Source organism: Labrus mixtus, chromosome 3 (genome assembly GCF_963584025.1).
Source record: "Labrus mixtus chromosome 3, fLabMix1.1, whole genome shotgun sequence".
Lineage (NCBI taxonomy): Eukaryota > Metazoa > Chordata > Actinopteri > Labriformes > Labridae > Labrus > Labrus mixtus.
Genome location: NC_083614.1, coordinates 31214114 through 31232425, shown reverse-complemented (window position 1 = coordinate 31232425; position 18312 = coordinate 31214114). Strand labels below are relative to the sequence as shown.

General features: G+C 39.0%; 1 protein-coding gene across 1 annotated transcript in view; it reads right to left on the bottom strand.

Moving 5' to 3' along the window:
- Positions 1 to 3770: 3770 nt before the first annotated feature.
- cachd1 (cache domain containing 1) overlaps positions 3771 to 18312 on the bottom strand; it is a 97402-nt gene continuing 82860 nt past the window's right edge. Inside the window, exons 20-27 of the mRNA XM_061034957.1 lie at positions 17465 to 17625; positions 17034 to 17120; positions 16051 to 16167; positions 14323 to 14474; positions 13574 to 13735; positions 12418 to 12495; positions 12219 to 12320; positions 3771 to 5316 (exon numbers count right to left, since the gene is read on the bottom strand). Coding sequence (XP_060890940.1) covers positions 5066 to 5316; positions 12219 to 12320; positions 12418 to 12495; positions 13574 to 13735; positions 14323 to 14474; positions 16051 to 16167; positions 17034 to 17120; positions 17465 to 17625 — 1110 coding nt within the window. The 3' untranslated portion in view covers positions 3771 to 5065. The remainder of the gene's footprint in view (positions 5317 to 12218; positions 12321 to 12417; positions 12496 to 13573; positions 13736 to 14322; positions 14475 to 16050; positions 16168 to 17033; positions 17121 to 17464; positions 17626 to 18312) is intronic.

Genomic DNA, 18312 nt, shown 5'->3' with positions numbered 1-18312 from the left:
TTTGGATAAAAGAGTCTGCTAAGTGAATTGTAGAAGGGTAGATGACGCTCACTGACATATGTGGATCTTAGTGTTAAAATCTCTATGGCTGGTGTCTGACATACCAGCTGTGATATTAACAATCCTGCTTTCCAAACAAGGCCAAAAAGCCTCTGAAGAGCAGTGTTTTTGGAGTCCAAGTGTCCTAAATGTCCCTGAATGAACCAGAAACAATAATACAGGCCAGAGAGGCATCAGACATTATTACTCTGCTGTCAGTGCACGTGAATACTGGACCAGGTTACACACACACACACACACACACACACACACACACACACACACACACACACACACACACACACACACACACACACACACACACACACACACACACACACACACACACACACACACACACACACACACACACACACACACACACACACACACACACACACACGCAAAATCCCTGTCGGATAATCTTCCCGGCTTTCTGTCTATGGCCTTTTTTTTGGTTGACCTGTTCACGGCCTCCAACAGTACGGGGAAAAGGTTCTACAGTCAATGGACTAGTACCTATTTTGGACAAGTATAAATTAGTCCCACCTGTGTATGTTACACACTGAAGAAGAGCGTCTGCTAGAAACGCTTGTGAAGAAAATTAAAATACAGTTTTGGAGTGCTGACTAATTGTTTTTCTTACAGTCAAGTAAAAGACATTTTTTTTAGATATATTTATTATTACATAATTGTGTTAAGTTTCCGACATCAACTTCTAATTTCTTCTTTAAAACTTATAAAGACTTAAGTTTTCAGAATATCTATGATCCCTTAACCTTGGTAGTTGTTGCCTTATTAGTAGATAGGTTTGAAGTTTTAGTTTTAGAAAATTACTGGAATGACGCTGTAAGAATTCACTTGGCATGCTAGTGAAAAAAAAAACAGGATTCTCCAATGAAACATTTAAACGTGATTTTCATTCTATTAGCTTGAGGTCAACAATCACCTGATTTTTGGGCTGAATGCTTTCTGACAAACAGCAGATATAATGAGTTACTAGCCTACAGCTAACTTCTGTTAGCTTGTGAACAAATTAAAAGTAACTACTGAAGACTTAATGTTTTTCTCATCAGTGAAAGTAAAGTGAATACTGAATCCATCAAGTTTCCAGAAACAGTTTCCCTAGGGTTTGAAGTTTTTGGTTAGCATCTTAGCAATTTCATCTATATAGTCGTTTTCACATATGCACTCCGGATAATATCTAGATATTTACAGGAGGACTTCTCCGGAGATTGTCCCGACCTAGTCGTTCACATGTGCTCCTCACAGCGGGGGACTTTCCCTGTGAGAGGGGAGGGGGGGGGGGGGGGGGGGGGGATTTCCTGAGGTAAGACGCGGCTGTAGCAACAGAGTCCGCTACACGACGTTATAATGAGAATATTTGCCTTTATATCAATGCTATGTGTAATCCAATGGAATGACAACATCCAGAAAAGAGAGGAGAACAACATACTGAGGAACAGAAAACAGAATGCAGACGTTTAATTAGAGCACGGAGATCGTAGTGGTCGCGTGTAGACACTTTATGCAGTCACTGTATATAAACGTCATTCTCTTTCTATTGGCTCGAGTTGAAATCTCTGGAGTATATGCTGCAGCGTTCAGACATCAACTCACTCGGATTTTCTGCGGAAAAAATACTAGGAGTCTGGAGGAGAAACTCCCGGTAAAGTCTGTGCGAAAAATGCGTCTGTTTGCGTTCACACTTAGTCTGAAGAACCTCCAGGTAGCCGTGTGTGTGAAAAGGGTTTATGATTAAATCGCTAATCGGTTCCAAGTTGTTGTGCCTTAGCTAAGTTATTAAAAGCAAATGGAAATAAACATGCAGGCCTTGTAGATGGACATAAAAAGATGTATTTCAGAGCAGTTTGTTTAGTCTCATCACAACAGGACACAGCACAGGTGTAACTGAGTGCTGTTAGCTTTTAACACTAATGGTAAACCCCCTGTGGACATTAGAGGAGAGCGCAGACTTTTTAATTTAAACCCCAATGAGCAGCTAAACAGCACTTTGCTGAGCTAAACGGCTAAGTGCATCTTGACCTTGAAACTGTCACAGAAATGAACAGAGAGCAGACGGATTAAGTGTAAAATGGACTTTATCACATTCACATTGCAATAAATCTCAATTTGATAACTTTATATGATACATGAGGGGGAGGGGTGATGCACACATTCCTTCAGTACATTAGTCATTGTGATTCAGAGTGTATGTACACACTTAACATACTTGTTTAGCACAGCCTGTAAATACTGTTTGAAACTTCTCCAGAAATGTCAACGATATAACTCGACTTGGAGAACTAAATGATCCCCAACACACACACGCACACACACGCACACACACAAGCATTCATACACACACACACACACAGGACTGCATTTGATCTGAAGATTGCCCTGAAATGCTGCAAGACTGCTCTAATGCAACTGAACTCAAAATGTGTAGCATTGAAGTTGCAAAAATGGATTTCTTCAAATGTTTTATGGAGGGTCAAATGAATGCAATCTGTTTTATTAAGTCAGAAATCCAACATTAAAAGGTCTCATGGTATCACTGTTGATAAATCTTTCCGTATATGAAGTCTTAAGTGGAATATTTAAACACCTACACATCCATTGAGAAGTTTGCTGAGCTTATTTTTTGTTGTGTAAAGTGTAAATATTCTACTTGAGCGACTAAAACATTGAAAACGACCGATAATGAATTTGGTAAGCAGTCAAAAGTAGGAACAGAACCAAGGCCAGACGTGCAGAGGATCACTGTAAACCTAGAATCCACTTCAAGGCTGTTTCGGTCGTCACTCTGTAAAAAGATGGAAGTACCGTTTTTTTCACTTTCAGATCTGAATAAGTCGTGGAGAGAAATGCTTTTGTTTAACATTCTGAGGACACATGATAAAACTTTTAAAAACTAGAATTCTCTCAAACATAAAAAGTGTGTACATTTATCCCCCCCCCCCGCTCTCAAGTACTTACTTCCATCCAATATGGACCTAAAAAAAATCTAAAAAAAACCAAACATCCAAGGCATCAAAAAGATATAATCAGACACCATGAACAGACAATTTCAAATATATCAAACCCCGAATATCTGAGCCTCATTTCGAGACATACATCATGTCTTTACACTTAAAAAAATAAGGAGGGTACAGGACATTAATAGCTATTTTTTGATTCTGTATTTACACTTCATAATGAATCTCTGAAAAACAATAGACATTTGAAGCATCCAGAAAGAAATGATGTCATGTGACCAGCTCAACAATCATACCCATAAAGCACACACACGCGGGGGGGGGGGGGGGGGGGGGGGGGGGGGTCATACGACTCTTCATCAGAATAAAAATAAGTGGATTTCTCAATCATTATAATTTCACCTATAATTCTCTAATACTATCATGAAAAAAAAAATCACAATTATGCATTCAATGAAAATGTTCCAGGTGGACAATCATTCATCCACACACACACACACACACTCTCTTTCTCACACACACACACATTCTCACACACATTTATACACGTAACAGATAAACCAGAGTCTTGTAGAAAAAGATATTTTGAGTGGTTAACCACAGAGGAGCCGACAGATGGGTGTAACCTCTGTACAACAAACAGCAGCAGCATCTCTCCCTCTTTCTTCTCTCCCTCTCATGGATGAGAAAGAGACTCCATCGCTGGCATTCCTGGAAAATTCAGCTTGATTTTTTCTTCACCAAATCCAGCACACAATCTCAACATACATACAGTATCAGCCCGGCCTCAGAGGCAACAGAGAAAACAACATCTCTCACTATTTTTTTTTTTTCCTCCCCCATTGGAAAGTCATGATTTGACTTAGATTTTCAGTCGCTGCTCTCCCCAAAAAACATTTTTTTCTGTTTCTAGAATAAATGGTAACTTCTGTTTGAAAAGGGATTTCTTAGAATGCGTTTCTTCTAATTGAAAATGAAGAGTGTAATAGATGGATCAAACACGCTGCTTAGTATGCACAGCAGTTTCTTGGTGTGATGATGGGGAGGAAAATTGACTTGCTCTGATCTTCTTCAAAATTCAAAACAAACACAACCAGTCGTGTATTCTGAGGGAAACAAAAAAAAGAAAATAATTAAGCCCCTAACTCTGACAGGAAGTGGTTCGTTATGCATCGTTTCTCCTGACTACTCTCTAGTTGTGTTAGCTGCTCGCCCATCTGTCCTGAAAATCTACCTTCTTTAATAAATAGTAGAAAAATAATCTTTTCCTCTTTAAAGTGTTTCTTCCTATATTTATGTGAAATCTTGAAGGTTTTTTTTTTTTTTTTTTTTTTTTTTGTACTTTGAAGCACACAGATACTCCATGAAAATGTCCAAATGTATTCCCAAAAACCACGTCTTTTCAAGGCCAGCAGCAACTGTAAGAGAAAAGTCAAGTGAGGAGAGTCCAAAGCGAGGAGAGTAAAGCTGCAGATGAATCCATGTTAGAATTCCACATGACACATCCTGGTCATCCTGATCCAAGATGTATCTGTGAGTGCTTTGTTCCCCATCCTGTTGTTGCCACAGGTGGGGAGGCATGTTAATGTGATTATCCTCTGGCCTCCGTGTGGAAATGGACACGTTTGCCCCCACACACAGCTTCCAGTTGTGTCCAAACATTGTAGTAGTTTGCTCCCAGAAGTTGTTCTCGGGCAGTAAAAAAAATACTAAAAATCCCATTTGATTGTGTTCACTGACCCAGATCTGGTAATGTCATGTATGAAAAGTTAGTACACATGCCAGGCTGTAAAAAAAAAAAAAAAAAAAAAAAAAAGGGTTGAGATGGAGGTGTTGGCACAATGAGACCATGAGGCTAATAGCCGTCAAGCTAAACGTCCATGCTTGACAGAAGTCCCAGCAGCTCAGTGACACTCTGGGGTTTAGAGTCTCTCCCTCTGAGTGTCCATCCTGACACTTTGTCTGTGCACAAACATATTTTTAAAAAATAGTCTTTAGTAGTAAAAAAAAAAAAAAAAAAAACAGAGTTCATGTGGCACTGAAGATCAGCACTCTGCGTCCACGCTGTGCACGGTGACCGCGGCCTGCAGGTGGTGCGTGTGCGTGTGCAGCGGGTGGTGGTGCGTGTGCGTGTGGCGGTAAGGGTGAAACTTGTGACTGAGCAATGCCGCCGTCTGCGGAGGCGTGTCCAGGTCCAGGTCGTCGTCGTGGTTACCGACGTCGACACCCGCCGAGAGCGGGTCGTTGTTCCCGGGCGGATTCTCGCTGTCCTCCTGCGGACTCATGGTGCTGTAGCCTGGAGACACACGCAAAGAAAACACAAAAACATGCAACGGTTTGGATTACTTTAATGATATTTAATTGAGTCTATAGATGTGGAAATCTAAACCACATAACAACAACTAAACAAGAAAAAAATCGACAATATCCTCATTTTAAAGAGGCCACATTACTTACCCTTAAAGTTTACATCAAACACTTAACAGAAAATACACAAAACAATGATTTGCCTCGTTATATTTGGGCTTTCTTTGCCTTTTTGTAGGGACAGGACAGCGGATGGAGTCGGAAATCAGAGAGAGAATGAGCGGGGAAAAGACATGTAGGAAAGGAGCAACAGGTCGGATTCAGACCCGGGCTGTCCAATTGGGAGGACTACAGCCTCCCAACAAACAAACCGCTAGGCCACCTGGCACCCCTGATTTGACAGTTTTATCTAAAAGAACAACCTAAATACGTTTTTAGAGAATCAACGTGCAAAACAATACAACCCACTGTAAACGTTATGATTCTTTATTCACTCTCGTCTTTCTCTCTATCTTGACTTTTTTTCTGCCTAGAAACTTGACCTTACTTTCTCTCCAAATATTATCAATCAATCATTTCATAATTATTCATATAGCGCCAATTCATAACAACTGTAATCTCTAGACCAGTGCTTCCCAAAGTGTGGGCCTGCGAAAAGCCCTCCACCAAGTGTAAAAATAAAATAAACATCACAATAATGATGATTTAACATGAGTCAACTCTTTAAGTGATTAGTAAGGCGTGTCATGACTACTCATGGACATAATGTTTAGTAACCTTCCGTGTCTCTCTTGCCATAATGTCATGTCCAATAATTGACCCTTACTGAAAGTCATAGCTGTAGTCATAACTTTTATTTTATTACGGAACCCAGCGTACTTTTGTATTTCAAAGTGGGCCGCAGCAGTCTGAAGTTTGGGAAAGGCTGCTCTAGACACTTTACAAAAGAGCATGTGGGATAATATGCAGGAAGGATTCCTCATATTTCATTATCACAAAGAGTGTGACCCCAGACCGGCTCTATATTTAGAGTCATGAGATACCTTTTGTTTTGATATGGCACTTTACCAATGACAAGGATCCACTGATTTTGGGAGTTTCAGTCAAATGTAAAATACAGTCTATGGAACTCAAGAATAGAATTACTTCATTGATCCCAAACTGGGAGATTGTGGGAAGAGTTGGTGTACATGTGATTGTTAAGACGCAGAGCAATGAAAAGAAATGGAAAGACACCGTGAAAGAAACTAGTCAGCAGATGACGCCCTCAAGTCAAAAACATTGAACACATAAGTGAATACATGGTAACACACAATGTCTGTGAAAGCTCAACACGCTCTCTGATGGCGCTTTGACAACTCAATATCCCCACTAGGTGTTTTTTTTTTGTTTTTTTTGGCTCCCTGTGTTCAGCTTTCTCATACAATCTGGAAAAAAAAAAAAGAAGCATACATATTTATGACCTCTCTCCTACTCATCTTGCACATACGTTTAGCCCGAGGACGTTAGAACATAAGCCAACATGCTGGTTAGGATACACTGGTAAGTGGATCAGTGGGAGTGCAGTACCGCTGCCGTTTGAGAACAATGGGATTACGAGGTCAGGGAGAGTAAATAACAGATTGAACATAGAGACAAATATTGTATAACATTCTACTGATTCAGTCAAATTTACCCTCCAAGTTTGTGACGGTTGAGATTATTAATCATGTGCTCGGCTTGCTCGAGGCTTCCAGCTGCACATTTTCATGAAGCCCTCGTAGGCTTTGGATTTATTCAGTTTGCTTAATTTTCTCACTTGATTAAAAAAAAAAATCAAATTGCACAATGTAAGTGAGTTTCTTCACCTCCAGGGTAATGAAATGCAACTGAAACAGACAGTCTGACAAATCTGAAAATATTGGGGAGGTTATCATGACATTCAGTTGAATTCCTTTAGTGCATTTTTTCAGGTTGGAAAGTGAAAGAAGCAACATGCTGCATGATGAGTCTGTTATTACAGTGAAGCCAAAATAACTAGTGTAAGCCACAGTGTGTCAATAATATATATATTAGAAAGTCACTGCAGTTTTTGAAAATTAAAGGCTTTATATGTGATTTTTTGATCCAGCAGATGTCGCCCTTGAGCACCAGCATGAAACCAAAACAACTCGCGCTGCATTGTTGTGTTAGCATGCTAATGCTAGCGATCTTTATTATGCTCGTATCTTCACACTGCATGTAAATTTACCTGAAATGAGCGTGATCTAGAAACACAGTTAAGCAGTGAGTACAGTATGTTATTCTTCTTTTCTCTAGTCCCTCAATTAAACAACTTTTATACACGAGGGGAGGAGTCAGCCGGCCGTCCCGCCGATGTAAACAAAGTGAAGATAGGACTCTGAAAACTCTGAAAACATCACAGACAGTGGGACTCGGGTGTTACACCCATTGTAGACAGTCATGACTCAGAGTTATTTTCAGAGGATATACTTGATTTATATTATATTTAAGTGTGAAAAATCACATATAAAGACTTTAAGTATTAATCCTAAACCCACAAAGCAAAATGATTCATTAGCATTGCAGCATTGTCAGATGGGAGTTGTATGTCTGTAGCATTTAGGGAAACATTGGTAGGTTGAAGTATTTGTGTATGTTTGTGTGGCCTTGTGTCAATTGCATCACCCTGAAATCTTGTGGTGTATATTAATAATTCAATAATCTAAACCATCAAGTGAAAATGTCAAGATTCCCCTGATGGCTCTAAACGTTTATTCTACCATGCAGACGTCTTATTAGACATCTGTTGTCATCATCAGGCTTTACCAATCGCAAATGCTTAATAAATAAAAAAAGAGCCAAGAAAGAGAGAGCGAGGAAGAGGAAAAGGATGGATTAAAGGAGAGGAAGGATGGAGTGAAGACTTCAAATGATTTCCAGACATGGACGATGTAAACTTCAGCACAGTTTATCCCTCTATGACTCACAGCTAGAGCCACACTTTAAGCTAACCGTGTCCTTTTTGAGGATTTTTTAGCTGCACAAGGTGAGGAAAACAAAATCTTCTAAATGTTAAGAGACGTGGAGAGACGTGGTCTGAATACCATGTTTTTTTGCCTCCTGCAGATACACTCCACATTTCTGACTAATGATAATTGTGCCTTTGAGATTTAAAAACACTCATTAGACTTTCTCTTCGAGCGGGTTGGGGGATGGGACAAGTCAAACTCTGGAAGCATGTTGTAGGCGGTTTACTGCAGTTTAAAGACTCATCGACATGTGACCAACTATATCTAATAGAAATAGATAAATCAATACCTTATTGCCTTCTTTTAAGAGCAAGACAAAAGGATCAATATCACTTATTTCTGTGCTTTGAGTACGCTAACACTAGCAGCTGGGATAGCTTAGCCTAGCATATAAACCAGAAAACATTCTCCGTCCACAAGTTAAAAAAAGTAAACTTAGTGAAAGTACGTGTATTTTATTCTTACAACAATGTTAGAAGTTCAAATGTGCTATCTTAATGTTACTGCAGAATAGCACTAACTAGCTCAGCTAACCTTGTCCACTGCTAGCTGTAGCTTCTGAATTAGCATTAACGCACTTGTGGTATCAAACTTCACGTATATATTTCTCTTTTTGGAAAGTGACTTAAAATGTCCATCAAATTGGAATTCATCTCTTAAATGCACCAATACAGAAATGACACAAAATGACTTTAAAAAATTATTTTCTTTACATTTGTTGCACCAAAATTAACAGTATAATATCTACCCCTTCCTCTCTTATAATTATGCAGTGTGTGTATACTTAACTTGATGCTTTTATAACAACCATACAGTATATTTTATTATAACTGGGTTGCTCACACCTACGTGAAGTGATAGCCTGTAAGCTAATATTACAGCTCGACAGAAACTGCTGGATGTGTGCGTCACTCAACAGATGAAATGCTCTCATCCTTCACTGAGCTGAATGTAGTTATTGTGTGTGTGTGTGTGTGTGTGTGTGTGTGTTTGTTTCATCATACCCTTCAGCAGTATGAGTGAGTGGACTGTGGGAGAGGAGGGCACCTTTGACCGAGCAGAAAGGAGCAACAACTTTGAAGCATCATCTTAATGACGAATTTGTATTAAATCGCTGACGGACTATCCCACCCTCCCCCCCTCTCCCCCTCCTCTCCCCCCGCCCCCCCAGTTATTTCTTACTCCTCTTCTTCTTCTTTGTCCCTGTCCTCCTGACCTTAGATTTCACTCTTATTTCCCTCCTTTCATCATTTTTTGCATCCCTCCACTTGTCCTTCATATTCTACTTAATTCTCTCCCCCCCTCATACACAACATGTGATCCTCCTTTCAGTCCATTTACAGGGTCGCTGCGATATGCTCTCTCTTAAGTTAAAAAGAAACCTTTGAAAGAAAACTGTTTATGTCTTATTTTCATGCATAGCAGTCACAAGTTAGTTGATATTGAGGATATTGTGCAGAATATGAAAAGAACACAACAATAGAGTCTCAGGAGACTACATTTGGTGTTGCTGAACAAATGTTATTTTCCCCGCAGCTTCATGTCCTGGCTTTTTTCCTCCTCTCCGGTTTAACAGCGATACTGTACAACACATGCGTCTGACAAGCTCAATGTCTTTGTTTCACTTTAGCCCACACTCTCTCTCCCTCCCTCTTCATCACCCTCGTTTCTCTCTGCGATCATCAGTTATGCAACAAGGGTTTGGAGACTCTCATATGCCAGGAAGTGGAGTGATGCCATATGTAGGCGGTAAAGAGCCCCGCAGCGTGGGTGAAACTGTCCGTCCACGCTTCATCGAGTGTCAGACTTACAAGTTGTACAATCAGTTACAGGAAAAAAAAAACATGAGCAAAACTCTCCCGGAAGCTGGAGACGAGAGGAAACGAGGATCTGAGCTGTGATGTGATGAAAAAAGAACAACGGCCAAACAACAGAGAGATAAGCGAGGATTTCAGAGTGTGATTTAAAAAAAGATCAACAGTAAGCCCCTAATTTGAATTTTTATAGTATACTTACAGCTGACCTTGATGCGTTTTTGTGTTCAGTGAAGTAAAGAACTAAAGAGTCCTGATTTATGACAAAGGAAACTTTATTTCCTTTCTGACATTTCTTTGAAGCCTGCAGCAAAACATTGAGGGAAATATAACCCACACTTTTCCCAACAACTTTCAGCTTTCCCTAAGAGATCTAAAGGGGTTCTTTGGCTTTTTTTGCATGCATCACTTTTTCATTGTGCTTCATCTGAAGTAACAGGTCTCCCCCTCAGCTGGTCGAGTTCATAGAGCCTCCTGAATGGAAACCTAAAACTGTTCCATTCAACAGAAATTAGTAACAGCTTTGCTCTGGATGTCTGTGAGTGTGTGAACTCATCACCCCGTCTGTAACAGCAAGGCCACCTGTGACTCTTAACTGGGCAATTTGTTTCATCTTTTATCGATAGGACGGCTTAAGATGGAGAGAGAGTGGGTAAGGAATGTATCAAAGGGCCGAGGCTGTGAGCCGAGCCTGCGGCCAGTCCATCAAGGACTGCAGCCTCTACCAACTGAGCTAAACCAGCACACACCCCCCCCCTACCTGAGCAAGTTTTGAGTTATGTAGTTTGCTTTCTTTAAAACAAATGTCAGGAGAACTTGTGTGTCTAAAACTGACATTTAAGTCAGAGCAGGATGGGCCGGTTTTGTAACTGATGGATGATTCATTTAACAGGAAACAGATTATTTTAGACTGTTGTGTAAGAGCAACATGACGCACAGACAAAATATTGGTCGAGGATGCAAGAATGAATTCAACAGAAAGCTGACTATGATGGATTTGAAGGTTGAGAAGAGATCAAGTCTTTATTGAACTGATCAACAATTACGACCATTAAATATTTGCTGTTAAAAAAAGAAGAGTGCCAGACGACATTATTGATGCCTCCTCTTTCAATATAGAGAACTTAACAACTTAACAACCATGACTCCTGTGAGTATTTTAGAGCACAGTCCGTTAAATTAGAAAGGTTGAACCGAATTGTTTAATATCACTTTAGCAACAAACAACAACAAAATAATTAATTAATTAAAACAATAGAAATATGTATGAATGTGTACGTATGTGTGTGTATATATATGACTGTATATATGCATGTATATATATGTCATCATCACTCAAGTTTTACTTAGCGTTTGCAAAATGTCTTGTTTCTTGATCTGGAAAGTGATTCTCTTTTTCTTTTCCTGCGGCTTATTTAAATACAATTCTTAGTTTTATCTTTCCTGGTTTACGGTTAGATGAAACCTGTTCAGTTACAAATGTTCTCTGATATGTTGAGTAACTGACTCTTCCTTCTGTTTACTATCTTTATTATCTTCCGTTTATAAAGATTGGGGAGGGATGGGGGAGGGCAGGAACTGGTTTGATGGTTGACGGAGGTGGGAAGGGTCTTGCTTTTTTGCTTTTTTATTTTTATTTTTTTGTTGGTTTTTGTTTTGTTTTATTTATTTTGTTTGTTTTACTGTGTTTTGTTTTATTTATTTTGTTTGTTTGTTTGTTTTACTGTGTTTTGTTTTATTTATTTTGTTTGTTTTACTGTGTTTTGTTTTTTTCCGGCTTTATGGAGAGGTGAAGTGTACCTCTTGTGTTTTTGTTTGTCTATTGGGAGTTACTATAATAAATAAAAAAGAAAAAAAGAAAGGTTGAACCGTGCATACCACAACAGGAAGTCCACAAATCATTTTGCTTTGACGCAGCATTACAGACATTTCAGATACAACCCACTCAGTTCCTTTTTTCCTTCAAAGCTGATACACTGTATGATATAATACAGAGCCAACGACTCGTCCACCACTAACAATCTATGTTCTGTATATAACTGTGAGAGATAAATCATCTGTCTTACCGTGGTCACTCTCCGTCCCAGATCGTCCCCAGTACCTCCGCCTCCGTTCAGGAGTGTGAGTGTGCCGCTCGATCACCGCAGCGATGAATCGAGTGTTACTGACTGAAGGGGGACAGAACACACACACGGGTCATTTTCAGTTTCATATTCTGCGTTAGGCATGTTGTCGATACACAACATCATCTTTAACTGTACATACTTATTCCTCTGTCCTCATGGCTGTCTTCATCCCGCTCATCTCTTTCGTTGTCCAGGTTGGACATCCTCACTGACATTTCTGCAGCAGCATGAAGATAACGGGGGAAGAAGACGAGAGGAAAGCCAAGGTGAGATACGTGCAACTATTGAAATTATATTATTTTACTTTTTTACTTATTTTACTTATTAAATTACAAGCATGAAGGTGTAGAAATACCACGTAAACAGAACTTTTAATTTCAAAGCCAAATAGCCTTGGACCAAGTTGATTTTTTTGAGGCCACATAATGACCCGTGTTCATTTAGATAGAAAAACGATAAGGACAGCACTCCAATTTTATATTTTTTAATTGCCACACGAACGTTTCCTCATGCTCCCTCAGCATGTGAAAATATAAAATTTGGAGTGCTGTCCTTATCGTTTTTCTTATTCAAATATGTTTTTGGGATTCAGCACCCAGTAGTTTTTGTTGAAAGTGAGTCGAGCGTGTTTTTGTCTATAATTAATTCATTTAAATAGAAGCCTGAAAGAAGAAGTGTTTTTTAATATAAGTATAGAAACCCGACATTTACCTCTGACTGTGTTTGTTTGAGCCATGTGTGTGTGTCGCTGGTACACACACACACACACACACACAAAAAGACAAACACCCCAGCTATACGAGCTAATTCCTCTGCCTAATGCCTTGGTACTAAAGTAGCCAAACTCTCTGCCATCTATCCCAAGTTGTTTACCAAACCATCAGCCTGGAAGTGACTTGGACTCAAAAGTTTTAATGAGGTAGTAATCTGGTGTGATGGTTTTTGTCAATAGCGCTGAGTAATTACACAAATCTATGCAGCTGCAGCAGCTGCTGCGGTGGTGGTGTGATGCTGATGTCAGCTGTTGAGCTCCAGCAGCACTCGCCTCCTGCTTTTAAACTTTGATATGAACAGAAATGCCAGTATGTGATGGGAAATGTGAAGATTCATGCAAGCAGCTGCTTTTCCAGGCATGTTTCAGTGGTTGCGGAAAACTCCACATTAAATGTAGAACATCTTGCTGTGAGTTTTTATGTTTATGGTCTTCTTGAACTTCACTCAATCTTTAATTTTCATAACTCAAACAATTTCACTTAAACATGTTTTATAAGATTGAGTGTATCCCTCAGTCTTACCCTGTGCTGCCAGCGGTGACATGTGCTGGTGTGAGCGTCTGTGGATCTGATGTCTGTACGCATACACAGCCAGCACCAGCACCATGATGCATCCCATAATGCCCCCGGCAACCGGACCCACAGGTGCGCTCTTGATCATGTTCAGAGAAGCCACCTCTTCATCTGTAGGGGGAAAGAGAGAGGGGAGGAGCAAAAAAAGGAAAATAATAGGTTGGGTGTTGTTGAAAGACGTTAAAGGATCTCAGATGTTATCAGAAGTGAGAACAAGCCGATATGAAACAGCTCGGGCGCCAGATCCTAAATCACACCGACACAACCAAGATATTCTCTACAGCGATCTTATTCTCTCATCAGTGTTGAATGCCAAAGATGAATTATTCAACTGCAGGAAGGCGGCCAATTCTCCTTTTGAAATAGTGATAACAAAACCAAAGATGAAAATAACAGAAAAGTTGAAGTCCGTCTGAAGTATTGCTTTATTCCCTGACCTAAAAAACCCTCATACTTCTACTCTCCCAGAAGCTTTGGATACAATTTGACCTTTTTCTGTCTTCAGCCTGCAGCCTGACAAGTTACTACAACAGTACATCAGGGAAAAAATGTTTTATAACTGTCAAAGCAAGACTCTGTAAAGCTTCGACTTTTCACCTGAAGTTAAAGAAAGAAAACAGACAATGTTGAAATATGTAAAAAAAAAAATCTCTTGCTAATCAATTTATACTCTCGATTCTTCTCCGCATTTCACTCACCTAGCAGTCCCAGGCCGTCGGCATAGGGACTCTTTGCACCCACGATGCCCCCGAAACACTCCTTCTGCAGGGCACAGTAAGGCTTGTCCAGGTGAGTCTTACCATCACTGTCCACCATGCACCACTCACAGTCCAGCACGCCGAAACAGTCACTGCGACACAGAGCAGAATAGAGAGGTCACAATAAGCAAACATGAAAAGAAGTAAGGAGGTATTTCTGAAGAGATAAATAATCTCTCAGAAACAAAAGGGACTTTACTGAAAATATTCAAAAGGAACATTTTCTTTATTTACAAAATGATTAAAGTGACTCTGTCATTTAAAGGTCACTTTTCAAACTACCTATTTATTACCACTAGAGGGCAGTGTGCTGTTGCTAATATATAACCCAAATACATCCTGAGTTGAATCAGCTTTTTGTTGGGCAGGTGTGCTCACACATTGGTGCATTGATTTATATGAATATAATTGGGAATGTTTAGTATATGTTGTATGGAGGGTAAAAGGTGCCCATAAGAATCTGTGAATTGAAGGCCTGTTTTCTTTCATGTAATTGTGGGGTTTTCCTTGATTCATTTCAAGTGTTTTTTGTTAAAAATAGAACTTTGTGAAATACAAAACCGGTTATCAACATTCTGTGTCGTGTCTTTTAATTAATTCTCCACCAGCTCCAAGAGTCTAACCTTACATTAGCCCGGTTTTTTGATAATTTATTATTTATGAATACATATTTTATTTAAACAAAATTTTGTATCCTGAGTGTTACACACATGTGGAGTTTGACTTTGGTGAACTGTGCTCTCTATGTACAAAAGTATAACTAAATCAATAATAAACACAAACTAAGCAAACACTAACATGTACAGTAGTGCAGTGGTAGGTAGTGCAAACATGCTGAAATAGACATGAATATAGGGTATTTCATTATGTGACAGATGGGTGAATTTACATGAGGTAACATTTGCAGTGTGCATAAATTGATAAGTTTACATTTAAATAATATGTTGGCTGTCGTTAGTGAACATAACCCTTTAAGTACAAGTCTCTATCAAGAAGAGAATCTGATAAACTTTATCCCTGAGGTGCTGAGTAAAGCATTAAGAGATAATGAGGATTAAAAGAGAAAGACGAAAAATACAAGACTTACTAAGAGTATAAGATTAAGAATAAGAATGAGATTACGAACAAAAGATGAAAAAGAAATATGAATAATAAGTTAAAAAGAAAAGTGAAATATTGCATCTCTGAGGTATTAATGTATAGGAGATGAGGTAATGGCTCATAGAGATTTTACATAAATTCAAATCTTAACATTATTGTATTGTCTTTTTTATCCTACTACAATTTTAAATATTCTTCTCCTATGTATTAATTTTAATATCTTGTTGCTTTTATGTGTCGTATTTTATTTTTATACATATTTTTTAATTCTTATTGGTGTGCATTAGTCTCTCAATGATTTTATAAACTACTTTTTGTCAATAACTTTTCTGCACTCTTGTAAAGCACTTTGACCTGCAATTTAATTTGTCTGAAAGGTGCTATATAAATAAAGTTTGATTGATTGATTGATAGGGGTCTGCTAGTGTAGGTGTTGTGTGGTGTATTTCTCTGTAAATGTGTTTGTATTCACTTCATACAAACGACAGTTTTTCCATAACACACGTTAGTACATGCAGTGTGCACATGTGCAGTAAAGCGTGCACATGTGCAGTAAAGCGTGCATACCTGCTGGTGTATCTTTGGCTGCAGCGGGTGTTGATACACTGGGGCAGGGTGTCATGCAGACTGGGATCGATCACATTCAGACTGACCGGCTCCTGGTGCACCTCACAACTCGGGTTCCTGCAACACAATAAAACATAAAAGGTGACGATACCGTACATATGTTACACAAAAATACATTCATCTGACTGCATCCATTCAGATCCTAGAATGAAGCACGGCTAGATTACAAATGCAGTACACTTAGAATAAATAATAAAATAAACCAAAGCATGAACCATCAAAGTCATAACTTCAGAATGCTAATTTTATGCTAATCGGCGCTTAAAGGACAAACAGCATCGATGATTGACACGAAACACAAAGAACAATCTGACAGTGGAAAATGATAATTGCACGTCTTCCCGGAAACAAAGAAAGAACGGGCGTTTTAAACACTGGTGCGCTGTCGAAGCCGGATGATGGTTGATGAAAGGAGATGAGTCAAACAAGAGAGGGAGAGAAAGAGAAAGAAGTGAGGGAACACCCACAAACATTTACTCGGCTCCCAACGTGTCTGCAGGAGCACAGAGGAAACAATAACAGAGAGTAGGAGCATTTGTAGAAGAAACGCGTCATGCAGAATAACTAAAGGAATTCACTTTTGCATTAGTTTCATCAAACACTGAATCAGAAGTGCAAAATAATATGTTAATTAAGCAAAACTCTGAAGAGAAGTTTTTTTTTTGGGAGGGGGCAGGGGGTACAGAAATGTATGTAAATGTATTGCTTCTTGTCAATTTCCATGCCAAAACAGTCGAGCATCATCTGAAAAGAAACAATATTCTTCACACTATATTTACTCAACATTTCCACTTACACATCACATTACTGAATGCAATATACTCGACAGGTTGTAGGCAACATTTACTGTAATGTAATCTTTAAGTAAGGGGAGTTCAGACCTATTTACAGTCTATGGTTCAGACATGTTTTTTCACACTGACCTGTTCTCAGCGTTGGTGAGGTTGCCAGTACACTCGTTGACCTCCAGGGGGCACTCACATGGACACTCACATTCATTCTGCTCCATTCTGAAAAACACATTCAGTGACAAACAATCTCATTAAAGTGAACTGTTATGGCACACTATGCATGACATTGGTGTTTTTATCTCGACTACCTTTTACACATGAACGTACAGTATGCAATGTTTAAACTATGACCCTTGACCCTAGTGCAGAATTTTACAATGAGATGTGGATAATGAATAAAAACAGGAGGTTCTTCGTGTGATCTTGTTGAACCAACATGCCAAATACTAAATGTTTCTTTAATACTCTACAGCAGGAGCATCATCTTATGTGTGCGTCCTCCTCAGTGTTTTAACAGCTCAATCAGTTGCTCTCTCAGGAGTGTGTGGGAAAGGAAGAGATACCTGTGGCAGTTGAGACAGAGCCGGTCCACGGTGCTGCAGGCGCAAAACGCCAGGGAGTCACACGTCTCGTTGACTATACCAGCGAAGGCGTTGGTGCCGGGGATTCGGGTCAGACGATACTTGGAGCAATGGCTACCATGGACAAGGTTAGTGAGGTCCCCCTAAGAAAGAGACAGATCATAAACATATTGTAACACTGGGTATTGGTAACACGGTTATAGAACTTCACATCAATTCACTGGACTCTAATCAAATCAAATTATACTTTATTTATTTTTATTAATTTATTCCAGATGATATGCTGTCTCAATGATGTTGTGCTGCTTCCTGTCTTAAAAACAAATACTTCTAAATAAAATAAAATAATCCTAAAATTTTAATATAAAAAAGAGAAAGTAAGAACTCGTCACAAAGATTAATTATAATTTTAAAAAATCTGTATCCATAAATGGAGAATATACAACTTAACCAGTTATCAGTAATATAAAGGACATTCAGTTTTTTAAGATAAAATAAGAGAATCCTTTATTTATCCCACAACGGGGAAATTTACATTTTTACAGCAGCAAAGAGCAAAGATTGCAAACAAAAAGTGAACACAGTACAATTTAAATAAATAATTTAACCCCCCCCCCCAAAAAATACTTACAATTGTTTTTTTTGTTGGTTTTTTTTACACTTATTCAGTCTACTATTTCTTCATCTTGAAGTTGGTAAGAGAAGTTTAAAATGGTTCGGTGAGTCTAACTCAAAATACCACTTAAAAGTATACAGGAACATGTCAGTGCTGCAACACCCTGGTCCACCACAAGGAGGCAGTGTTACCCTTTCAAATATTTCGAAGTCTC